General features: G+C 34.9%; 1 protein-coding gene across 7 annotated transcripts in view; it reads right to left on the reverse strand.

Annotated features, from left to right (window-relative positions):
* CEP135 (centrosomal protein 135) overlaps positions 1-23,106 on the reverse strand; it is a 145,227-nt gene that overhangs the window by 26,575 nt on the left and 95,546 nt on the right. For all 7 annotated transcript variants that reach the window (XM_074229389.1, XM_074229388.1, XM_074229387.1 and 4 more), the window contains 2 exons: positions 18,659-18,844; positions 16,637-16,846 (listed from right to left, as the gene is read on the reverse strand). In XM_074229389.1, the coding sequence (XP_074085490.1) occupies positions 16,637-16,846; positions 18,659-18,844 (396 nt within the window). The remainder of the gene's footprint in view (positions 1-16,636; positions 16,847-18,658; positions 18,845-23,106) is intronic.

Here is a 23,106-nt window from a genome sequence, read left to right on the forward strand (position 1 = left end):
AGGCCACAGGAAAAAGGTTTAAATGTGAAGTTCCAGAGGGTAATATGAATTGGTCTCAAGCCCCAAAAGTCTTCTTGGAAGAGCTTGCAAAAGAATTTAAAAAAACAGAGAAAAGAACTGAGAGGCAGGCAAAAGAGAGTCATAGCTCCAGGAGAACAGAACTGACTCAGGAAAACAACTTTAAAACTACAATTGGCCAAATGGAAAAAGGAAACAACTTTAAAAAATAGAATTGGTCAAATGGGGGAAAAAATCCACTTTAGAAAAAAACTCCTTTAAAAATAGAATTTGGCAAAAAAAAAGAGTGAGAGATACAAAAGCAACAAAAAAACTAGTACTTAAAAATTAGAACTGGGCAAAGTTAAAGTTAATGACTTTATCAGATATTAATAATAAGTCAAACAAAATTTTAAAAAAGAAAAATAGAAGAAAATGTAAAATACCTCACTAGGAAAAGAACTGACTTGAAAAATTGATCCAGGAGAGAAACTTCAAGAAATATTGATTGTTCCTCAGAAAATGAGCCTAGACAACATCTTTCAAGAAATTATTCAGGAGGGGCAGCTAGGAGGCATTGGATAGAGCACCAACCCTGCAGTCAGAAGGACCTAAGTTCAAATCCAGACTCAGACCCTTAATATTTACTTTTCTGTGTAACCCTGGGGGGCACTTAACCCCAATGCCTTGGCAAAAATAAAACAAACAAAAATTGCCCTGATATCTAGAATCAGAGGGTAAAATAGACATTGAACAACCCACCCACCACTTCCTAAAAGAATACCTCAAATGAAAAATCCAAGAATTATAGCCAAATTACAGAATTATTAGGTAAAAGAGAAAATAATTCAGGCAGTCAAAAAGAAAATTCAAATATCAAGGAGACACAGTCACAATTACACAGGATTTGACATTGAAAGATTGGAGGGGCATGGACTATGTTCTGGAGGGAAAAGAAGTTTGGCAATCTAGAACCAACTTCCCTGCCAAACATAGCATATTCTTTCAGGGTCAAAGATGGACATTCGACAAAATAGAGAACATTAGAACTTTACTGATTAAAAGAACAGGCTAAACAGAAAATTCGATCTTCAAACACAAGACTCAAGAGTTGCATAAAAAGGTAAACAGGAAAGGAAAAAAAGATTATACAATAAGATTAAATATTTTGCATCCCTATATGGGAAGATGATACTTGGAACTTTTGAGACCATTATCTTTATTAAAAGGAGTATACAGGGGCAACTAGGTAGTGCAGCGTAGAGCACCAGCCCTGGAGTCAGGAGGACCTGAGTTCAAATCTGGTCTCAGACACTTAATAATTACCTAGCTGTGTGACCTTGGGTATTTAACCCCTTGCCTTATAAACCCCCCCCCCCCAAAGGAGTATATTTAAACAGAGGGTGCAGGCATAATCTGATTTTGATATGAGAATATAGAAAAAAATTAAGGCCTGACAAAATGGATTGTACTAGGAAAAGAGGAAAGGAGGAGGCAGAATAGGGTAAATCATAAGAAGAGGGACAAAGGACCTATGACCTATTACAGTATAGGGAAAGAAGGATGGGAACTTAAGAATTACTTGAATCTTACTTTCATTGGTTTTGGCTCAAAGAGGGAATAATACTCAAAGAGGGAATAATATATGTTACCCTAAAAGGAAGCAGGGGCGAAAAGAGTAAGAAAAGGGAGAGAGGGGGCTGCTAGAAGGAAGAACAGATTGAAGAAGGTTGGTAATCAGAATAAAAACATTGGTGAAGAGGGATAAGAGGAAAGGAGAGAGAAAAGTACAGATGAGGGGGAAAATAGGATGGAGGGAAATACAGAGTCAGTAATCATAACTGTGAAAGTGAATGGGATAAACACTCCTAAAACAGAAGTGGATATCAGAGTGATTTAAAAACCAGAATTCTACAATATGTTGGTTCACAAGAAACACATTTAAAGTGGAGACAAAGCATAAAGGAAAAGGACTGGAAAAAAATATATATTATACTTCAGCTGAAGTAATAAAAACAAGGATAGGAATCATAATCTCGGGCAAAACAAAAGCAAAAAGAGGTCAAATTAAAAGGGAGAAGAAAGGTAATTACATGTTCATCAAAGGTACCATTGGCAATGATGTAATATCAGTATTAAACATATATGCACAAGTGTATAGCATCCAGATTCTTAGAGGAAAAGTTGAATGAGTTATAGGACAGAGGTAATGTAACTATATTAATGGGGCACTTTAATATCCCTCTATCAGAAGTAGCCAACCACAAAATAAATAAGGAAATTAAGGTAGTGAACAAAATCTTATGAAAGTTAGCTATGATAAACCTCTGGAGAAAATTGAATGGGGATAGAAAGGATAATACCCTTTTCTCAGCAGTACATGGCACTTACACAAAAATTGGCCAAGCACTAAGGCATAAAAACCTCACAGTCAAATTCAGAAAGGCTGAAATATTAAATGCATTCTTTTCAGATCATGATGCAATAAAAATTATGTCACAAAGAGCCATGGAAAGCTAGACTAAAAATAAATTAGAAACTAATCTAATTTTAAAGAATGAGTCAAACAACAATTCATAGAAACAATAAAAAATTTCCTCTTAGACAATGACAAAAAAAGAAAACGTAGCAAAACTTGTGGAATATTATCAAAGAAGTTCATGGGGGAAGTTTTATATCTTTAAACAGTTATATGGATAAAACAGAGAAAGAGGAGAACAATGAATTCAGCATGCAATTTAAAAAGCTAGGAAAAAAACAAATTAAAAATACCTAATTAAATACCAAATTAGAAATTCTGAAATCAAAGGAGAAAATTGAAACTAAAATAACTACTGTAGTAACTACAGTATAACTACTGTAGTATAATAAATAAAAGTAAAATAAAAAAAAGTAAAAAAAAGTAAAAAAAATAAAAGTAAAAATTGGCTCTATAAAAAAACCACAATAATAGATATATCGTGGTTAATTCAATTAAAAGAGAAGAAAATCAAATTACCTGTATTAAAAATAAAAAGAGTGAAATAACAAATCAATGAAGGGGAAAACAAAGTAATAACTCATAGTTATGATAAACTGTATTACAAAAATCTGAGAATCTAAGTGAAATGGTCTAAATAAACCCATTTTAGAAAAAAGAACACCCTAAGGAAAAAAAAAAATCCAAGGCCAGATGGATATATAAGTGAAATCCAAAATTAATAACCATTCTAAATAACCTATTTGAAAAAGATAGGCAAAGGAGTCCTGCTAAATTCCTTTTATGTTACAAATATGGTACTGATATCTAAACCAGAAAGAGCTAAAACTAAAAAAGAAAATTATAGACTACTTTCCCTAATAAATGTTGATGAAAAATTTTTAAATCAAATATTAAAAGAGATTATAGCAATTTATCACAGGATAAAACAAAAAGCAGTATCTATTTAAAATCCTCAGCAAGAATTATAGGAAATGGGGATAAATTAAAGTATTCCTTTTATTTTAATTTAAGACAATGGGGTTAAGTGACTTGTCCAAGGTAACACAGGTAGGAAATTATTAAGTGTCTGAAGCCACATTTGAACTCAGGTCCTCCTGACTCCAGGGCCAGTGCTTTATCCACTGTGCCACCTAGCTGCCCCAGAAGTATTCTTAATAAGATCAGGGGTGAAACAAGGATGTCAATGATCACCACTATTATTCAATATTGTATCAGAAATGTTAGCTTTAGGAATAAGAGGGAAAAAGAGATATTGAAAAAATTAGAAATGAGAAAACAAAAACACTCTTTTTCAGATGGGATGATGACATACGTAGAATATCCTAGCAAATCAACTACCAAATTACTTGAAACAATGAACAACTTTAGCAAAATTGTAGAATATCAAATAAATCCACATAAATCATCAGTTTTTCCAAATTTTACCAACAAAGTCCAGCATCAAGAGATAGAAAGAGAAGTTCCATTTAAAGTAACTGTAGGCAACATAAAATACTGGGAGTCCACCTGCCAAGACAAACCCAGAAACTTTATGAACACAATTACATGGGGTTTTTGTCCTTTATTCATTTCAAAGAAGACCACAACATCAGGGAGGTGAGATAATATGACAAGCATGCGTACTGGATTTGAGTGAGGGTGGCTGTGCTAAGTCACAAGCTTCAATATTTCCTCCAGAGTCATCTGGGTCCAATGGCCAGATATGAATCAGGACTGGAGATGACTTGGGGAGGCAGAGTTAAGTGACTTCCTCAAAGTCACACAGCTAGGAAGAGTCAAGTGTCTGAGGCTGAATTCGAACTCCTCTCCTTCTGAGTCCACTGAACTCCTAGGTCAGTGCTTTATTCACTGAACCACTTAGCTTCCCTATACAATTCCAAAACACTTCTCACACAAATAAAGTCAGATCTAAAAAACAGAAAACTCAACTATTCCTGAGAAGGCTGAGCTAATATAATAAAAATGATAATTCTACCTAAATTAATCTACTGTTTTAGTGCCACACCAACCAAACTACCAAAAATTATTTTATAGAGCTAGCAAAAAATGGTAAAAACAAATTCATCTGGAGGAACAAAATATCAAGAATATTAAAAGAATGACAAAAAAAAATGCAAAGGAAGGTGACCTAGTCATACCAGATCTATAACATTACTAGATCTGTATTCCAAAGAAATTATAAAAAAGGGTTAAGAACTCACGTGTACAAAAATATTTATAGGTGCTCTTTTTGAGATGATCAATAATTGGAAACTGAGGGGATGCTCATCAAATAGGGAATGACAGAGCAAGTTGTGGTAGAACAATATGATGGAATACTATTGTCCTGTAAGAAATCATGAGCAAGTGGATTTCAGAAAAACCTTAAGTTACATGAACTGATGTTGAGTGAACATTATATAACAGTAGCATTGTGAATGATCAGCTATGATAGATTTATTTTTCTCAACAATATAGTGGTCAAAGACAATTCCAGAAGATTTTTGATGGGAAAATGCTATCTCTATCCAAAGAAAGAACTATTGAATCTGAATGCAGACCAAAGATAAAAGTACTCAACAGCTTCATCTACCCCCTCCAGGCTAAGGGAGACAGCTTCAAATTAAGGTAACAGACTCCAGAGATAGCAACCAACACAGCCTACTGGCCAGTCCACTTGGAGTTACTAAACCCAGTGAGTAAAGCCTTTAGGGATCTCAATACCAAAGCTCTGTGAAACAGCCCCTTGCCAACATAAGGTCTTAGGAAAATGAAGAAAGGTTAGAGAAAAGGAGGGTCCATAGAAAAATTCCTAGAAGGAAAAGACCCTAACTCAGAGAGACCTAGAACCTCTGAGGAGAATATGACTTGCTTTCCAGCATAGAAAGACTTCCTTGAAGAAATCAGGAAGGAGTTTAAAACTGATTGGAAAATTTGGGAGAGACAATTAATGAACACCTTGCAACAAGAAAACAAATCATTGGAAAATACAATTTGACAAATGCAAAACTCTTTCAAAAACAGAACTGACCAATTGGAAAAGGTATTGCAAAACATAAATGAAGAAAATTCTTCTCTAAAATAAAGAATGGAGTCTGTGGAAACTATCACATAAAAGAGAAAATCCTGCAAACAGCCAGAAAGAAACAATTTAGATTCCAAGGAGTCACAATAAGAATTACACAGGATCTGGCTGCATCAACATTAAGGGATCATAGGACCTGGAATGAGATATTCTGAAGAGCAAGGGAGCTTAGAATGTAGCCAGGAATCCACTACCCAGCAAATCTGAGCCTTCTCCTCCAGGGGGGAAAAAATGGATATTTAACAAAATGGAAGACTTCCAACATTTCCTGATGAGAAGACCAGAACAAAATAGAAAATGTGGACATTAAACAGGAGGAAGTAATAATTCTGAATTATTTTGCCCAACTCTACGCCAATAAATTTGACAAACTAAGTGAAATGGATGAATATTTATAAAAATATAAATTGCCCAGCTTAAGTGAAGAGGAAATTAAAAATCTTAACAACCCTATCTCAGAAAAAGGAATTCAACAAGCCATCATTGAACTCCCTAAGAAAAAATCTTCAGGGCCAGATGGATTCACAAGTGAATTTAAGGAACAATTGGTTCCAATTCTATATAAACTCTTTGGGGAAAAAGATGAAGATGAAACTCTGCCTAACTCTTCCTATGATACCAATATAGTGCTGATACCTAAACCAGAAAGAGTTAAAACAGAGAATGAAAATTATAGACCTGAGATCTCCCTAATGAATATAGATACCAAAACCTTAAAATCTTAGCAAATCGATTACAACAAGTTATCAATAGGATTAGTACACTATGACCAAGTAGGATTTACTCCAGAGATGCAGAGTTGGTTCAATATTAGGAAAATTGTTAGTATAATTAATTATATCAATAACAAGCATATCAGAAATCAAATGATTATATCAGTAGATGCTAAAAAAGCTTTTGACAAAAGACAATACTCATTCTTACTAAAAACACTAGAGAGCGTAGGAATAAATGGACTGTTCCTTAGAATAATAAACAGTATCTATCTGAAACCATCAACAAGCATTATATGCAACAGGGATAGGCTTGAGGCATTCCCAATAAGATCAGGGGTGAAACAAGGATGCCTATTATCACCACTACTATTCAATATCATTTTAGAAATGTTAGCATAAGCAATAAGAGAATAAAAAGAAATTTAAGGAATTAGAATCGGGAAGGAAGGGACAAAACTCTCAATCTTTGCAGATGACATGATGGTATACCTAAAGAATCCCAAAAAATCATCTAAAAAACTACTAGAAATAATTAGCAACTTTAGCAAAGTCACACGATATAAAATAAACCCTCATAAATCCGCAACATTTCTATATATAACTACCAAGATGCAGCAGAAAGAGCTAGAAAGAGAAATCCCATTCAAAGTAATCTCAGACAATATAAAATAACTGAGAGTCTATCTGCCAAGGCAGACTGAGAAACTTTCCAGAAACAATTACAAAACAAAACACTTCTCACACAAATAAAATCAGATTTAAATAACTGGCCAAACATCAACTGCTCATGGATAGGCCAAGTTCATATAATAGAAACAACAATTTTACCAAAATTAAATTACCTGTTTAGTGCTGACTTTAATGAGTTAGAAAACGTTTTAAGTAAATTCATATGGAGAAATAAAAAGTCAAGAATTTCCAGGGATTCAGTGAAAAAAAGTGCAATTTTAAAAGACTTGTGATGGAAAAATTCATATCCAGAGAAGGAACTATGGAGTTTAAAGACCAAAGTTTATTTTCTTCAATTTTTAAAAGTTGTCTTATTATATCTTTTTTTTCCTCTAATGCTTTCTTTCTTCCTTCCATTTGAATCTCATATGTTCAATATCAATCTATGTTTAGTATGGTCATAAATTTATAGCTTAAATCAGGTTTCTTTCTATGAGGGGAAAGAGAGAGGGAAGGGAGAGGGAGAAAAATTGTAAAATTGGTTAAAATTATAAGACTGGTTACCATTGCTGGGGTGGCTGGGTGGCAGAGTGGATAGAACACTGGCCTTGGAGTCAGAAGTACTTGAGTTCAAATCCGGCCTCAGACACTTAATAATTACCTAGCTGTGTGGCCTTGGGCAAGCCACTTAACCCCATTGCCTTGCAAAAAAAAACCTAAAAAAAATTAAATAAAATAAAAATAAAAATTACCATTGCATGTAGTTGGAAAAACAAAAAAAAATTTTAAAAAGTAGTAGTGATGTTCTCATCATATGAGTTATTTGATGTTCTCATCATATGAGTTATTCCAAAGTACACAGTTTACTTATTCAATGTCTCCTAATTTTCATTATCCTTCAAATATAAGTTGAGATGCCACTTCCCCTTAAAGCATTTTGTGTTATCAGTTATTTATTTTCTCTGGCTATTGAAATTTCCTTCTATTAACGTCTGTATGTGTTATTTACCATCACCAATATCCCTCACTTAGAATGTAAGTAAGGCTTAGAGCTATTTTCGTTTAGTCCTGATATGTCAAATGTCTTCAAAATAGTTGGTGCTTTAAAATTGTTTGAATTGAATTGGGCGAAATAACCTAATCATCAGTGAGGTGGTACAGTAGATAGAACCCAGGACTTGACATCAGGAAGAACTGGGTTTGGATCTAGGCTCAGTTACTCACTAGTTGTATGATCTTCCTCTTTTGAAAAACAGGGAACATAAAAGAGTCTATTTCACAAGGTTGTTTTGTGGTTCAAATGAGTTGCCATAAATATGATACTTTGCAAATCTTTCAGTGCTACACAAATGCTAGTTATTATTAAGTAAAAAAAAATTCCACTATTAATGAGAAGAAATATTACAATTCCCAAAACTTTTTGTTTTGTGAAGTAATATTGCTTATACTTTATTTTTCACCATCATGCTCTTATCAATTTTTATAATTGAGCTAATATCTTAAATAGATGTTGCATTTAGCAGCCAGGTCTTTCCTACGATAAGGACATCAAATATTTGTTGGTTTAAAACTTTTCTGAGTTCTTTTGGTCTCATCATTGTAGTGGATGCTTTACATCAGTTTAATTTCTATAAGAATTGGTAATATAGCTGTCTTTACCTTTATCCATTTCTTATTTTTCGAAGTAAGCAACTTCCTGGAATTTATTAGGTTGGATTTTTTTGTAATGACAAGAGTTTTGTTTTCTCTCTTTTAAGTTTTTTCTAATTTCATGTTGATTTTGACTTTTACACTATTTGAGGATCTGACTATACATAGATGACCGATTAAAATGATTTGATTAGGAACCAGTTGAATATCAAACAGAACCAATTTCCATATATTTATTAGGATCCAGATTTATTAGCATCCAGACTGCAAGTATTCAAAAAGAGGCTCAAGTCAGGATCATATAAGACCTGTAAGCTTCTACTATAAATAAGAGCTCATCTTGAGATGCAATATTCCTTTAGTGCAATAATATTCCAAAAGATAAAGGCTTACAATTGAGAATAATATTCAGCAAAGTTGAGTATAATTGTATATCCAGCAAAGTTGAGTATAATTGTATAGGGGAAAAATGGACCTTCAATAGAAGAAAATTTTTAAGCATTCCTGATGAAAAGGCCAGAGGTGAATAGGAGTTCTGAAATAAAAACTTAAGTGTGAAGAAAAATGTAGAAAAGAAAATAAATTTGAGCTCTAAGAAGGGGCTATATGATGATACAGCAATAACATTCTAATTAAGGTATCTAGGAATTCAGGTAAAATAAAGCAAGGAACCTGGAAATGGCTTTTGTTTTAAGGGCTTAAAGAGGGGAAAGAGAAGAAAAGGTAAAAGAAATAAACTAATGTAGAAAGGAGGAAAAAGACTGATGATACTTGCCATTTCTCCTAAATGGGAGAAATGAAAAGAATATACAAATATGGAGGGAGAAAAGGCAGATAAGTCTTACTTTTATCTGAATCAGACAATAGTTGAAGACATAAACATGCACATTAATACACAAAGAGTTTAGTGTAGAAATACATAAAATTAAAGAGGGAAAGAAACAGGAATAAAAAAGGGGATGTTTCAGAACTTAATTCTGAGGGAATAGCACCAAATAAAATAAATTTACTGATTGAGAAGGACTAGAATCTAAAGGGGTGCCCATCAATTGAGGAATGGATAAATATAATATTATTGCACTAAAGGAAAGGACAAGAAACAATATAAGAGAATCCTGGGAAGTATGAATTCATGGGAAGTCAAGTAAGCAACTCCAAGAGAATAATTTTACCAAGACAAGAACACTAAAGAAAAACAACTATAAAAGATTGAGAAATTCCGATGAAAACCATGACCAGAATTTTTGATGAAACCCACTTCTTGACTTGAAAAGCGATAGATTCAAGAAACACAAATCAACATAAATTTCTGGATGTCGTCACTGTATGAATGAGTTTTATTTAATTAAAATTATTTGTCATGGGATTGTTTTATAAAATTTTTTCCAATTTTTTAGGAGGGAAATATTTGTTCTAAACCTATACTTGTTTTGGGTTAACATTTTATTTGTATTCAAATTATATACAATTATAATATGTACCTATCATTTTTGTAAGGTTTAGAATTATACAATTTCCCCCCCACCCTCACTTCCCTACCCCCCACAGAAGGCTGTCTGATAGTCTTTACATTGTTTCCATGCTATACATTGCCATAAATTGAATATGTTCTAAGAGTAAACACAACCCCCCCCCCCCCCAGGAAGATTAGAAACCGCAAGAATAGATAGAGAGAGAGAGAGAAAAAAATGCACTTCAGTCTGTGTTCAGATTCCAATGGCTCTGTCCCTGGAGTGAGTTGCTTTCTTTATCATAAGTCCACCAGAGAAGTTGCTTCAATATTTCTCCCACAGTTAATATTACTAGATGTACCTACACTCTTTCTCTCCTCACTCTCCTTTATTCTTTTCTCTCTCTCCTTTCATCCTGGCCCTGTCCAAAAATTGTATGGGATCTGAGTACCTTCTCCCTCGATCTTGCCTCTTTTCTATCACCTATTCCCCCTTCCCCCTTATCCCATCCCTTTCTTCTTATTTTTCTCTAGGGTAAGATAGATTTCCTCACTCTATTAAGTGTGTATGTTATTTCCTCTCTGAGCCATTTCTGATGAGAATGAAGACTCATTCATTCCATCTTGCCTTCCCCCATTCCACTCCATTGTAAAGGCTTTTTCTTGACTCATGTGAAATTTCTTAGCTTCTTCATCTCCTTTTCCTTCCTCCCAATATATCACCCATTAACTCCATCTTTTCACTATATTATAGCATTATATTCTATTCCTTCCCATTCCTGTCTATATATACTCCCTTCTAACAGCTCTTATAAATGAGAAAGTACATATGAGTTATCACTATCTTCTTCCCATGCAGGAGTTTAAATAGTTCAGTATCATTAAGTTCCTCATAGTTAGTCCTTCTCTTCCACTAACTCTGTGGTTCACCAGAGTCCTGTGCTTGGAGATCAAACTTTCTGTTCAGCTCTGGTTGTTTCAATACAAAAGTTTGAAAGTCCCCTGTTTCATTCAAAATCCATATTTTTCCCCTGAAAGAGGATGTCCAGTTTTTCTGGCTAGTTGATTCTCAGTTGTAAACCAAGATCTTTTGCCTTCCAGAATATCATATGCCAAACCCTACAAGCCCTCAATGTAGATGCTGCCAGATCCTGTGTAATTCTGACTATGGAGCCTTGGTAGTTGAATTGCTAAACCTATATTTTTCAAAAGAAAGATACCCAATGAAACATTTTCTTTTTATTTCACAGAAAGGAATAGAAGGAAGCTCAGAAAGAAGCAAAGACATGAGGGACTTGAAATTAACTCTTGGAACTATGTGCTTTTTTTTTTAAAGCAGTATGAAGTAGAGATTTGTGACAATCCTTTTTGTGTTCTATATATTCCATACCCCCCCTTTCTTTTCTAGTATTTAAGTTCAAGATTTAAAAAAAAATTCTTCTAAAGACTTAATAAAGCATCCTGTGAATAGGAAGTTGTACTCAGTGTGTAAAGAGTTGGTTAAAATATTTTACTGCTTTCCCAAAAATCTTATTATCTTATGATAGGAAATTTGAACATAAAAGTTCACTACATACTCAAAAGCAAGCATTCTATTACAGCATATAAAGTAGGAGAATATTATAAACTCTCATATATTTATTAGGAAATTTGGTCAATGTACTAAAAAATTAAGAGTTGAGGATTTTAATCCTCCATATTATTCATAATCAATACTACTGTTTAAACTTCTATAAATCAAAGTTCTACTTCAAAGCCCTCCATTTTAGTATATGATCTTGAGAAAGTCAATTAACTGTGATTCTTCAGTTTCTCCAATTCTAAAATGAGGGAGTTATATTTCCATATCTCTAAAGTACCTTCTCTTTATGTCTGTAGGACTCATCTCATTTCTTGAGTACTTTTAATTGTAGGAGACACACATTTAAACATTAAATGGGAAGCTAATACCATCAAAACAAAATTCTGGAATGTTGCTGCCAGCCTATAAGAAAATCTTGAAACAAAGCTAATGACCTACTTTCTCAATATATGAAGTCCAATTAAAAATACATCTCATGGTGTGTAATAGGTCTTAAATTAAATCTTCAACTCAGAAGAATCTTTTTTTTTTTTTAGGTTTTTGCAAGGCAATGGGGTTAAGTGGCTTGCCCAAGGCCACACAGCTAGGTAATTATTAAGTGTCTGAGGTCGGATTTGAACTTAGATAGTCTTGACTCCAGGGCCAGTGCTCTGTCCACTATGCTACCTAGTCACTCCAACTCAGAAGAATTTTTAAGAAATCTTTCACCATTTTTTTAAGAGAACAAGTTATTTATTAAAAGAACAAATAAATATATAGAGAACTGAATCAAATTTAATAAAAAAAAAGTCATTCCCCAATTGACAAATGATCAAAGGACATGCAAAGGCAATTTACAGATGAGGAAATCAAAGTGATCCACAGTCATATAAAAAATTACTATAAATCACTACTTATTAGAGAAATTCAAATTAAAGCATCTGTGAGATACCACCTCACACCTCTGACTGGCCAATATGAACAGAAAAGACAATGATTAATATTGGAAGGGATGTGGGAAATATGGGACACTAATATATTGTTAGTGGAGTTATGAACTCATCCAACTTTCTGGAGAGAAATTTGGAATTACACCCAAAGGACAACAAAAATGTGCATACCTTTTGATCCAGCAATACCACTACTGGGTCTATACCCTGAAGAGATGATGAAAAAGGATAAAAACATCATTTGTACAAAAATATTCATAGAAGCACTGTTTGTGGTGACAAAGAATTGGAAGTTGAGTGAATGTCCATCAACTGGGGAATGGCTTAATAAACTTTGGTATATGTATGTGATGGAACACTATTGTTCTATTAGAAACCAGGAGGGATAGAAATTCAGGGAAGCCTAGAAAGATATGTATGAACTGATGCTGAGCGAAATAAGCAGAACCAGAACACTGTATACCCTAAAAGCAACATGGGGGTGATGATCAACCTTAATGGACCTGCTCATTCCATTAGTGCAAAAATCAGGCACAATTTTGGGATATCTCTGATGGAGAATACCATCTGTATCCAGAGAAAGAATCATGGAGTTTAAAATTCAAAATAAATAAATAAATTTAAAGTGGAAAAAAAAAAAGAATAAATAAGGATGTTACTCTCCTATTCTCTTCATTGCGTGTGACCATTCTGCTCCACAAATGCAGCCCTCTGTGCCCCCAACTTAATTCAATGAACATTTTGTAATTGGCAACCACACATAAGATGGAGGGCAGGTTGGTGTGGCAAAAAGAGACAGGAACTTGGAATAAGCATGACCTTGGCTACTCCTTCAGACTAAAAGATATTGAAGAATTGACAATCTATGTTGATAGAGGGAATTTCCTTACAAGAACATCCCTAGAGCAGTGAAAACATAGGTTTAGAACAAAGAAAAAGATGTGCAAAACACTGGACTTGTCACTGTGGAAATAAAGAAAAAATAAAATAGTTCTCTTGGTTAAAAAGCTCACATTCTAGAATGGAAAACTCATTCTGAGGGTGGAGCCAAGATGGCAGTGTGAAGGCAGGAATTACCAAAAACTCATTCCCCAAAAAACTCCAAAAGTCATTAAATTATGACTAGCCAAAACTTAGAAGGGCAGAGCCCAAAGAAAGACTGAGTGATACAATTCCCCAGTCCAAAACAACTTAGATGTTCTGCAGGAAAGGTCTATTTCATCAGGACCAGGGGTTGGAAAGAAATGCAGTGCAACCACAGTGCAGCCTCAGCTCAGTACAATGGGCTGGGCACCTGGGTTCATGGCAGAGAGAGCAGCTTCCAGAATTCTTGATCCAGGGATCACCAGGGACAGCTGGAAGGGGTGGTGAGAGAACTCTGCTGCACCAGAGTGGAGCACTAGTCTCAGAACAGCTCTGCAGTGAGAACCTGCAATGGGAATCAGGGGGGCCACCCAGTACTTCCAGAACTCTCACCCCATAGTAAAGGGGTTGGGGGGGGACTTGCAAGAGATCTCTCTGCTCTCCCTGGAGCAAGACTCTGCTGTCTGCCCACACTCAGATCCTGGTGGTAGTTTGGGCTCCAACACTATCAGTCAAGCAGAGACCCTCCTCACAACTCCAGGCAAGAGGAGAGAGTGCCTGTGTTCAACCAAATCACAGAGCATAGACAAGAGAACAGTCAGAACCTCTCAGAAGATCTTGGAGGAATTAAGGTAACTGTGGGACATTCCAAAAACCCCCAAAGCCTTAAAGGTGTGGTAAATCAGTCATAGGCTGAGGAAATGAGCAAACAACAATCTGACCATAGAAAATTACTTTGGTCCCATGGAGGAACAAAATACAAAATCAGAAGATGACAAAGTTGAAGCTTCTGTTATCCAAAACCTCCAAGAGAAATAGAAAATAGGCTCAGGTTATGGATGAGCTCACAAAATACTCTGAAAAGCAATTAAGGGAGGTAGATGAAAAATTGAGAGGAGAAATGAAAGCAGTACAGATAAATCATGAAAACCAAGTCAGCAACTTGGTGAAAAGAAATACAAAAAAACTGAAAAAAATAACACGTTAAAAAACAGTTTAAGCCAAATGGAAAAAACAACCTAAATGGCAAATGAGGAGAAGAATGCCTTAAAAAGCAGAACTGGCCAGTTGGAAAAGGAGATTAAAAAGTCTCTGAAGAAAATATCTCCTTCAAATGCAGAATGGAACTAAAGGAAGTGGATGACTTTGTGAGAAATCAGGAAGCAATAAAACAATACCAAAAGAATCAAAATTTAGAAGAAAATGTGAAATGTCTCATTGGAAAAACAACTAACCTCAAAAACAGATTCAGAACAGATCATTTAAAAATTATTGGACCATCTGAAAGTCACAACCAGGAAAAGAACCTAGACTTCATTTTTCAAGAAATAATACAGCAAAATTTCCCTGAGATCCTAGAAGCAGAGGGTAAAATGGAAATTGAGGGAATTCATGGATCACTTCCTGAAAGAGATCCCAAAAGAAAAACTTCCAGGAATATTATAGCCAAATTCCAAAACTCCCAAGTCAAATAGAAAATACTAAAAGCTGCCAGAAACAAAAAATTCAATTACAGTGGTTCTGTAGTCAGGATTACAGAGGATCTGGCAGCATCTACATTAAGGGCTCATAGGGCTTGGAATATAATATTCCAGAAGGCAAAAGATCTTGGTTTACAACTGAGAATCAACTACCCAGCAAAACTGAACACCCTCTTTCAGGGGAAAAGATGGACTTTCAATGAAACAAGGAACTTTTAAACTTTCCTACTGAAACAACCAGAGCTGACCAGAAAGTTTGATTTTCAAGTACAGGACTCTGGTGAACCATAGAGTTAGTGGAAGAGAAGGGCTAACTATGAGGAACTTAATGATTTGAACTGTCTGTATTCCTGCATGGGAAGAAGATACTGATAACTCATATGAACTTTCTCATTTATAAGAGTAGTTAGAAGGAGCATATACAGACAGGGCACAGGAAGGAGCTGAATATAATGGTATAATATAGTAAAAAAATGGAGTCAATGGGTGATAAAGGAAAGCACTGGGAGGAAGAGAAAGGAGAAGAAGGGGCTAAGATATTTCACATAAGAGTCAAGAAAAAGCTTTTACAGTGGAGTGGAATGGGGGAAGGTAAGACAGAATGACTGAGCCTTCATTCTCATCAGAAATGGCTCAGAGAGGAAATAACATACACACTTAACAAAGTATAGAAATCTAATTTACCCTAGAGAAAAATGAGAGGAAAGGGATGGGATAAGGGAGAATGGGGGAGGGGAAGGGAAGAGGAAATGGGTGATAGAAGAGAGGGAAGATCATGGGAGAGGGTATTCAGATACAACACACTTCTAAGAAAGGACAAGATGAAAGGAGAGATAGAATGGAATAGATGAGATCGGGGAGGAATAGAGTGGAGAGAAATACAACTAGTAATTGCAACTGTGGGAAAAATGAAGCCACTTCTCTGGTGGACTTATAAAGAAGGCAATTCATCCAGAGACGGAGTTGTTGGAATCTGAACACAGACTGAAGTACACTTTTTTTCTCTCTCTCATTATTCTTGAGGTTTCTCATCTTTCTGGAGGGAAGGGGGTTTATGTTTACTCTCACAACAAGATTATTGTAATAATATAAAATAAACAAAAAAAAAGCGCTCATATTCTATTAGGAAGATAATAATAAGGTAATGAGACAAGAAAACATGAAGTTATGTTTCAAGAAAGAGAATGAACTAATACCTGGGGCTGAGGAAATTCAAAAAAGGCCCTGTGAAGGAGGGACACACATGCTGAGCTTTTATGGAAGCAAGAAATCAAAAGGGGCAGCAGTGAAGCAGTGTGCTATTAGACATGGATTATTACCTGCTACAGAAAAGGACAGCCTCAAAGAGCACCTCAGATTATCAAATTTTTAAAAGGGTATTGCTAATTTTAAATTTACAACCAAACACTAGTGGGAAAACAAATTTAAGGAATGGTCTTCAATATAAAAAGATTAAGCTAACTTTACTTAAGTTTACCTAAGAAAGTAAAATTAAAATAAAATGATTCAGAAAATGTATACTTTGTTTCTTACCCTCTCATATTCCAAGTTTTTGGAGGCCAACTGTCGAGCAATGAATTCTTTGCCTGAATCCAATTTAATGCAAAGTTCTCTCAGAGATGACAAGTCAGTTAAAATGGATGCTTTTTCATCATGTTCACACCTGAGTTTTTCCTCCAATCTGGACAAGGCTTTTGTCATTGAGGATATCTGAGTTTCATAAGCATGGTGAGCATTTATATGCTATGAAAAAGAATAGAAATGAAAACTTATAAAATCAATAACCACATAAGGACTCTGAAATTCTGTGCAGGGATATTATGTTGCTTAACATAATATATACATTCCTAAATGCTACACCTGTCAATTATCTGTCAACAATAATTATCTATTGAAAAAATTTACATCTGAATCCCTCAATAAACCAAAGAAAAATTAAAAATTAAATTAGGGCAAAAACTTTTAAGAGTAAAAAGTTATTTTATAGAAAGAGGTGTTATATTATATTGGAACGTAAACTAGATTTAGAAATAGGTTAAGTCATTAAATCAGTGTTATGAGTTCCTTCAGATTATTTAAGAGACAATAATATTTACATTATCTACCGTATAAGATTATTGGAATGAAAGGTAGTAAAACACTACAAACCGGTAGTCATAATTCGTAATTATGACTACTGATATCAATAATATGGCACATTGTACATATTCTATATACTACATACATACATTTGTAAACAGTACTATGTAATATATATATATATATCACATATCTTTCATATATATCTGCTATTTATTAAACAAAAATAATTCCCATAATTAAAATTATGAAATTCTAAAAGATCATTTATTTGTTTAAATGTTGCCGAAATAATACATCTAGTTAGGGACTAACATGAGGATCTACTGCTTTCTTATCAAAAGAAATCCACATGTGGCCAAACATATGTAAATAGGGAATGACCTGGCTTATACTATCGACAAGATCTCAGAGTCTTCTTAAGGTTAATCGTTCTCACAAAGGTCCAGGACCTGGGTTCTGTTCCCATGTTGGCAGATAAACCTTACTTCAAAAAGTGAGGGTTGGACAAGATGGTCTTAAAAATTATTCTGTATTGGATAAAAAAATTATTTATAGTCCTCAATCCTTATCAGATCTATAGTTGCTGCTATACTTTCAACTAGAAGAGCTGTGGCTCACAATGGATAGAGTGGCCAGCATGGACTCAGAAAGACCTGAGTTCAAATCTAGCTTCAGATATTATAAGCTATTTGACCATGGCAATTCATTTAACTGCTTTTTGCCTCAGTTTCAACTGTCAAAAGCACTTGCACATTATGGGATTGTTGCAAAAATCAAATAAGATTTGTAAAGCACTTAGCACAGTGCTTGGCACATAGCAGGCATTATATAAAAATGCTAGTCATCATCATGTTCAATATTCTAATATTCCACTTGACAAATGGAAACATACAGGATCACTCTTGCCCCTGGACTGAAAGAGAGTTTAACACTAAGTCCACTCAGAGCAGGTGTACAGCATGAGTTATGTCAATAAAAGGCTAAAGAGTAACATTTGAAATGACAAATTAGGGACTTCAGAAAAACTGAACGAACTTAACTCTATAGTAGTCCTGCAAAATAAAGCCAAATAAAAGCTTGCAATTAAATTAACAGGAGGAAAAAAAAATCTATATTTAAAAGTGAAATTATTTACTACTAAATATAAGAAACAAAGGATTTTAAAAGTCAAAATACCTCAAAAGAACTAGATATTATTTTTATTTAAGGCAATGGGGATAAGTGACTTGCCGAAGGTCACACAACTAGGCAAATATTAAGTGTCTGAGGCCATATTTGAACTCAGGTCTTCCTGACTCCAGAGCAGGTGCTCTATCTACTGTGCCACCTAGCTGTCCCTAGATTTTGTTTTTTTAGCAGTACTTACAATTAAGTCATGTAATAAAACGAATTCATTTAAACAAAATAAGGGTTGCATTAAAAAATTAATTTTTAAACCATGACATAACATTGAAAAATTGATCTGTTTATTACCTCTTGAATTTCTTTTTCTAAAAGGTCTACTCTCTCTCGAAGATGTCTCCTATCTGTATCAACTGAGAGGAGCTCAAGTCGAATTGAAGTACTTTCTCCTTCAGCATGATGGGCCTTTATCTCTAAGTCTTCAGCTCGACTATGGAGCATTTGGAATTTACCCAATAAATCTTGATTCTCTTGCTCCTAGATAAATATAATTGTGTATATTAATGAGCAATTATTCTTTTTTGGATATCTGTACCACCTTATACATGGCAACATATGGCAATGAAATGTAGGACAATGAAAGGCAATGATACAGCTGACCCCTCCATTTACTCCTTTCACCTAAAAGAGATAAGATTCAGGCAAATGGAATGTGGTCAAAGAGATACTCAGTTTGAGGAGAGTTTTAATAGAGAGAAGCAGATATTTATGAGCAGCATCTTTCTCTCAAAATCAATCAACAAGCATTTCCATGGGCCAAACACAAGTGCTCAGAAAGGCAAAAATCAAAGTCCCTGTCCTATTCTCACATTTTCTTCTGGGTGTGTAAAATAAGAGGTGAAGAATGTACACAACATACATCTATACAAAAGGGGAAACTGTATGCAGAACAAATACTAAGTAAACATAAGGTTGTTAAACACTCAGCAGTAAGGGATGGTTCTAGTGGCAGTGGGATCACAAAAGACTTTCTCTTAGGATGGTCTGAGAGCCACTGAAAGGAAGTTCTTTAGGGATTCTGAGTCAGAGCTGAGAGGAATGATAATTACACTTGGCACCAATATCACAAAGTATTAAAAAAAAAGATCTTTGATACTGTGCAGGATACTTTCTCATTAATAAAGGTAGTAATCTTTACAACAATCCAGATAAAAATTCACAACACCTAGACCTCCATTTCTTCATTGAGAAAATAACTTCAATCATAGGATGAAAGGCTTATACAACTTCAATAGGTATAAGTCTATCATCCTATGATTCTCAACATATATGACTACTGTGACTTATGTTGGTAGTCTCCACTAAGTCCTCTTCAGAAGATAAATTGATATGCTGGAGGTGATCCTTTATTGTCAGGCGTTCTTAATCTTTTATGTCATAGACTGGTGAAATGGACACCTCAGAATAACATTTTAAAATGAACAAATAGATTAAAAAATGGAACCAATTATGATGAAATAGTTATTTATACCTATATTTATATCTGGATCTAGATAGAAGGATCAATTGAGTTTTTGCTTATCATTAGAGTAGACAGACCATTCAATGTTTGTCACATATTCTCACTATTTGACTGGTTATCTCCTTTTCTAATTTTAAACCCCTCTTACAATATCTTTTCTAAGTCTTTATGTAATTTTTTTTTAGGTTTTTTGCAAGGCAAATGGGGTTAAGTGGCTTGTCCAAGGCCACACAGCTAGGTAATTATTAAGTGTCTGAGACCGGATTTGAACCCAGGTACTCCTGACTAAAAGGCCGGTGTTTTATCCACTACGCCAACCTAGCCACCCCTCTATGTAATTTTTTCATTGGTAAAGCATAACTGCCTATTCAAACCCATTATAAAGCTCTCCTTTGCCCTCTAGATGACCTGCAACTTTTTTTTTTTAGGTTTTTGCAGGGCAATGGGATTAAGTGGCTTGCCCAAGGCCACACAGCTAGGTAATTATTAAGTGTCTGAGACCAGATTTGAACCCAGGTACTCCCAACTCCAAGGCCAGTGCTTTATCCACTTTGCCACCTAGCCGCCCCCAGACCTGCAACTTTTAAGACAAAGTAGTATATCACATTTCTTGAAGATATACTGCATTGCTGAAAAAATACTGATGTCAAAAAAGACTAGAACTCTGACTCAAGAACAAACTTGGTAGTCATTAAAATGTCACACCAAAAACAGAGCATATCAGTATAAATGCATTTTAAAATAAAAGCACTATACAAGTTACAAAATGCCAATTTTAGTAAATAGAGTAATTTCAATTTGGGGACTACTCCTTCATGGCGGGGGGGAGAGAGGGGGGAGAGAGAGAGAGAGAGAGAGAGAGAGAGAGAGAGAGAGAGAAGAGAAAAAGGTAAAAAAAGTAGAACTTCAAGGCGACTATCTGGAAGGGGATAGAAAAGCAAAATTTTTTCCTTGTTAATTTATTTGGTTCTAACTTGGCATTTTAAAACAAACTTTTATCTCTTATTTTGGGAGATTTTTTCCCCCTGATAGTAGTAACTACTTTCAAAAAAATTTAAATGGTAATAAAAATAAACTGCATCCCAAACTCATACTGGTAGTCCCATGTCAGGAGCAGGTATGAACTGACAGCTTTTCTGCCCATTACTCAGTTTTTGATAAGAGACTCTGGATGAACTGAAAAGGGGATCTGTGCAAAGGGGGTGTCATACACAGGTAGGAAGTTCCAGAGCAGTACACAAGATTACTAGAATGTAATCTGCAGAGAAATAACAAAAGCAAGAATCCCAGAACAATGGGGAGATTAAAATCCCACCATTCTGAAGTTTTCCAGCTAGTGAATAAGGGCAGAATCCAGCAGAAGTCTACTCCTGACCCAAACCCAGGTCAGGAACCTGCAGAGTTTAGACCATGGAAACAACAATCAGACTTTGCCCTAAATCAGAACACTTGGGAACAATGAAAGCTTGCAGATCCCTAGTCTGTTACAGAGATTCTGGAATAACATAATACTTAATATCCCAGGACCAGCCCAGACCTTCCTTCTAACTAGAAGTACGACAGTGTCTATCTAGTCTGATGTCCAAAACAGAAGAATGGGGGAACAAAAACTAGAACCCCATCAGCAATGAGCTACTGGCAGGATACTCTAAACACAAATGCAGTCCATCTACAAGCACAATATGGATACAAACTCAATTGGAATTCTTAGAAGAGATTAAAGTGTTAAAAAAAGTTTTTAAAAATAGAATAAGATCACTTGAGAAAATTTTGAAGAAGAAATGAAAGCTATGGGGAAAAAAATTAAAAAGGGAATTAACAGCTTTGCCCAAGAGGTACAAAAACTTGCCCAAGCAACAAAGTTCCTCAGAATCAGGATGGATCAAAAAAGAAGCCAATGACTCCAAGGGGCAACTAGAAATATTAAAACCAAGTCAAAAGGCTGTAAAAAAAGAAGAAAATGTAAGGTGTCTCATAAAAAACAACTGCCTTGGTAAACAAATTTAAGAGAAAAAAATTTAATTTTAAATTTAAAACAAATAAAATTTAAGAATCATTGCTTTATCTGTGATCACCATGACCAAAAACATAGGTTACACATTCTATTTTAAGATATCTTAAAAGAAAAATGGGGGGTGGCTAGGTGGCACAGTGGATAGAGCACCGTCCCTGGAGTCAGGAGTACCTGGGTTCAAATGGGGCCTCAGATACTTAATAATTAGCTGTGTGGCCCTGGGCAAGCCACTTTAATCCCATTTGCCTTGCAAAAACCTTAAAATAAAAAAAGAAAGAGAAAGAAAACTGTCCATATCTTTTATTTTCTGAAAGAAAATCTAAAATGAAAATTCCCAGTATAGTCAATATCTAGAGTTTCTGGGTCAAAGGAAAAAAAATTACAAACAAGCAGAAAGAAAGAGCCCAAGTATGGAAGAGTCACAGTTATGATCTCATTCAATTTAGCAGACATCACTATAAAGGAGCAGAAAACTTGGAATGTGATACTCCAGAAGGCAAAGGATATGGCCTTGAAGCCAAGACTACCTTACTCAGCAACCCTGAGTATAATGCTCCAGGGGAAAAAATAGAACTTTAATGAAATAAAATCCAAATATTCTGATAAAAAAAAAGATCAAAACTAGGGGCAGCTAGGTGGCGCTGTGGATAGAGCACCAGCCCTGGAGTCAGTAGTACCTGAGTTTAAATCTGGCCTCAGACACTTAATTACCTAGCTGTGTGGGCTAGGCCACTTAACCCCATTTGCCTTGCAAAAACCTAAAAAAAAAGAAAAAACTTAAAAAAAAAAGATCAGAACTTTGGAGAAACTATAAAGTTCAAATATAAGGGTAAAGAACAACATAGAAAAGTAAACATGAATGAATGGTGATAAAGGACTAAACAAGAATTAACTGCCTACATTCAAATATGGGGAGATGAAACATGTGACCCCTCTGAATCCTACCATCATCAGGGGTCACTAAAAGGAAGTTCAATAAGGCAAGGCCTTGGAGAACTTCTATTATGTCTTAATGATCTTAAGAGAAGAAGGGTAGAGGGATACACTGGGAAGGAAGGAAAGAAATACTAGGGAAAACTTATCTAAATAAACAAGGAGGTCAGAAGAGTGGCTAGCACTTCAGTCTATCTCTCATTTGAACTAGTCAAAAAGAAGAACATAAATATACAGAATTAGGGGTCCAGAAATATAATTCACGCAACAGGGAGAACTGAGTGATACAGCAAGGGGATAATTTAGGGAGGGATTAGTTTTAGTCAAAAC

The sequence above is a fragment of the Macrotis lagotis genome, chromosome 3, assembly GCF_037893015.1.
Source record: "Macrotis lagotis isolate mMagLag1 chromosome 3, bilby.v1.9.chrom.fasta, whole genome shotgun sequence".
NCBI lineage: Eukaryota > Metazoa > Chordata > Mammalia > Peramelemorphia > Peramelidae > Macrotis > Macrotis lagotis.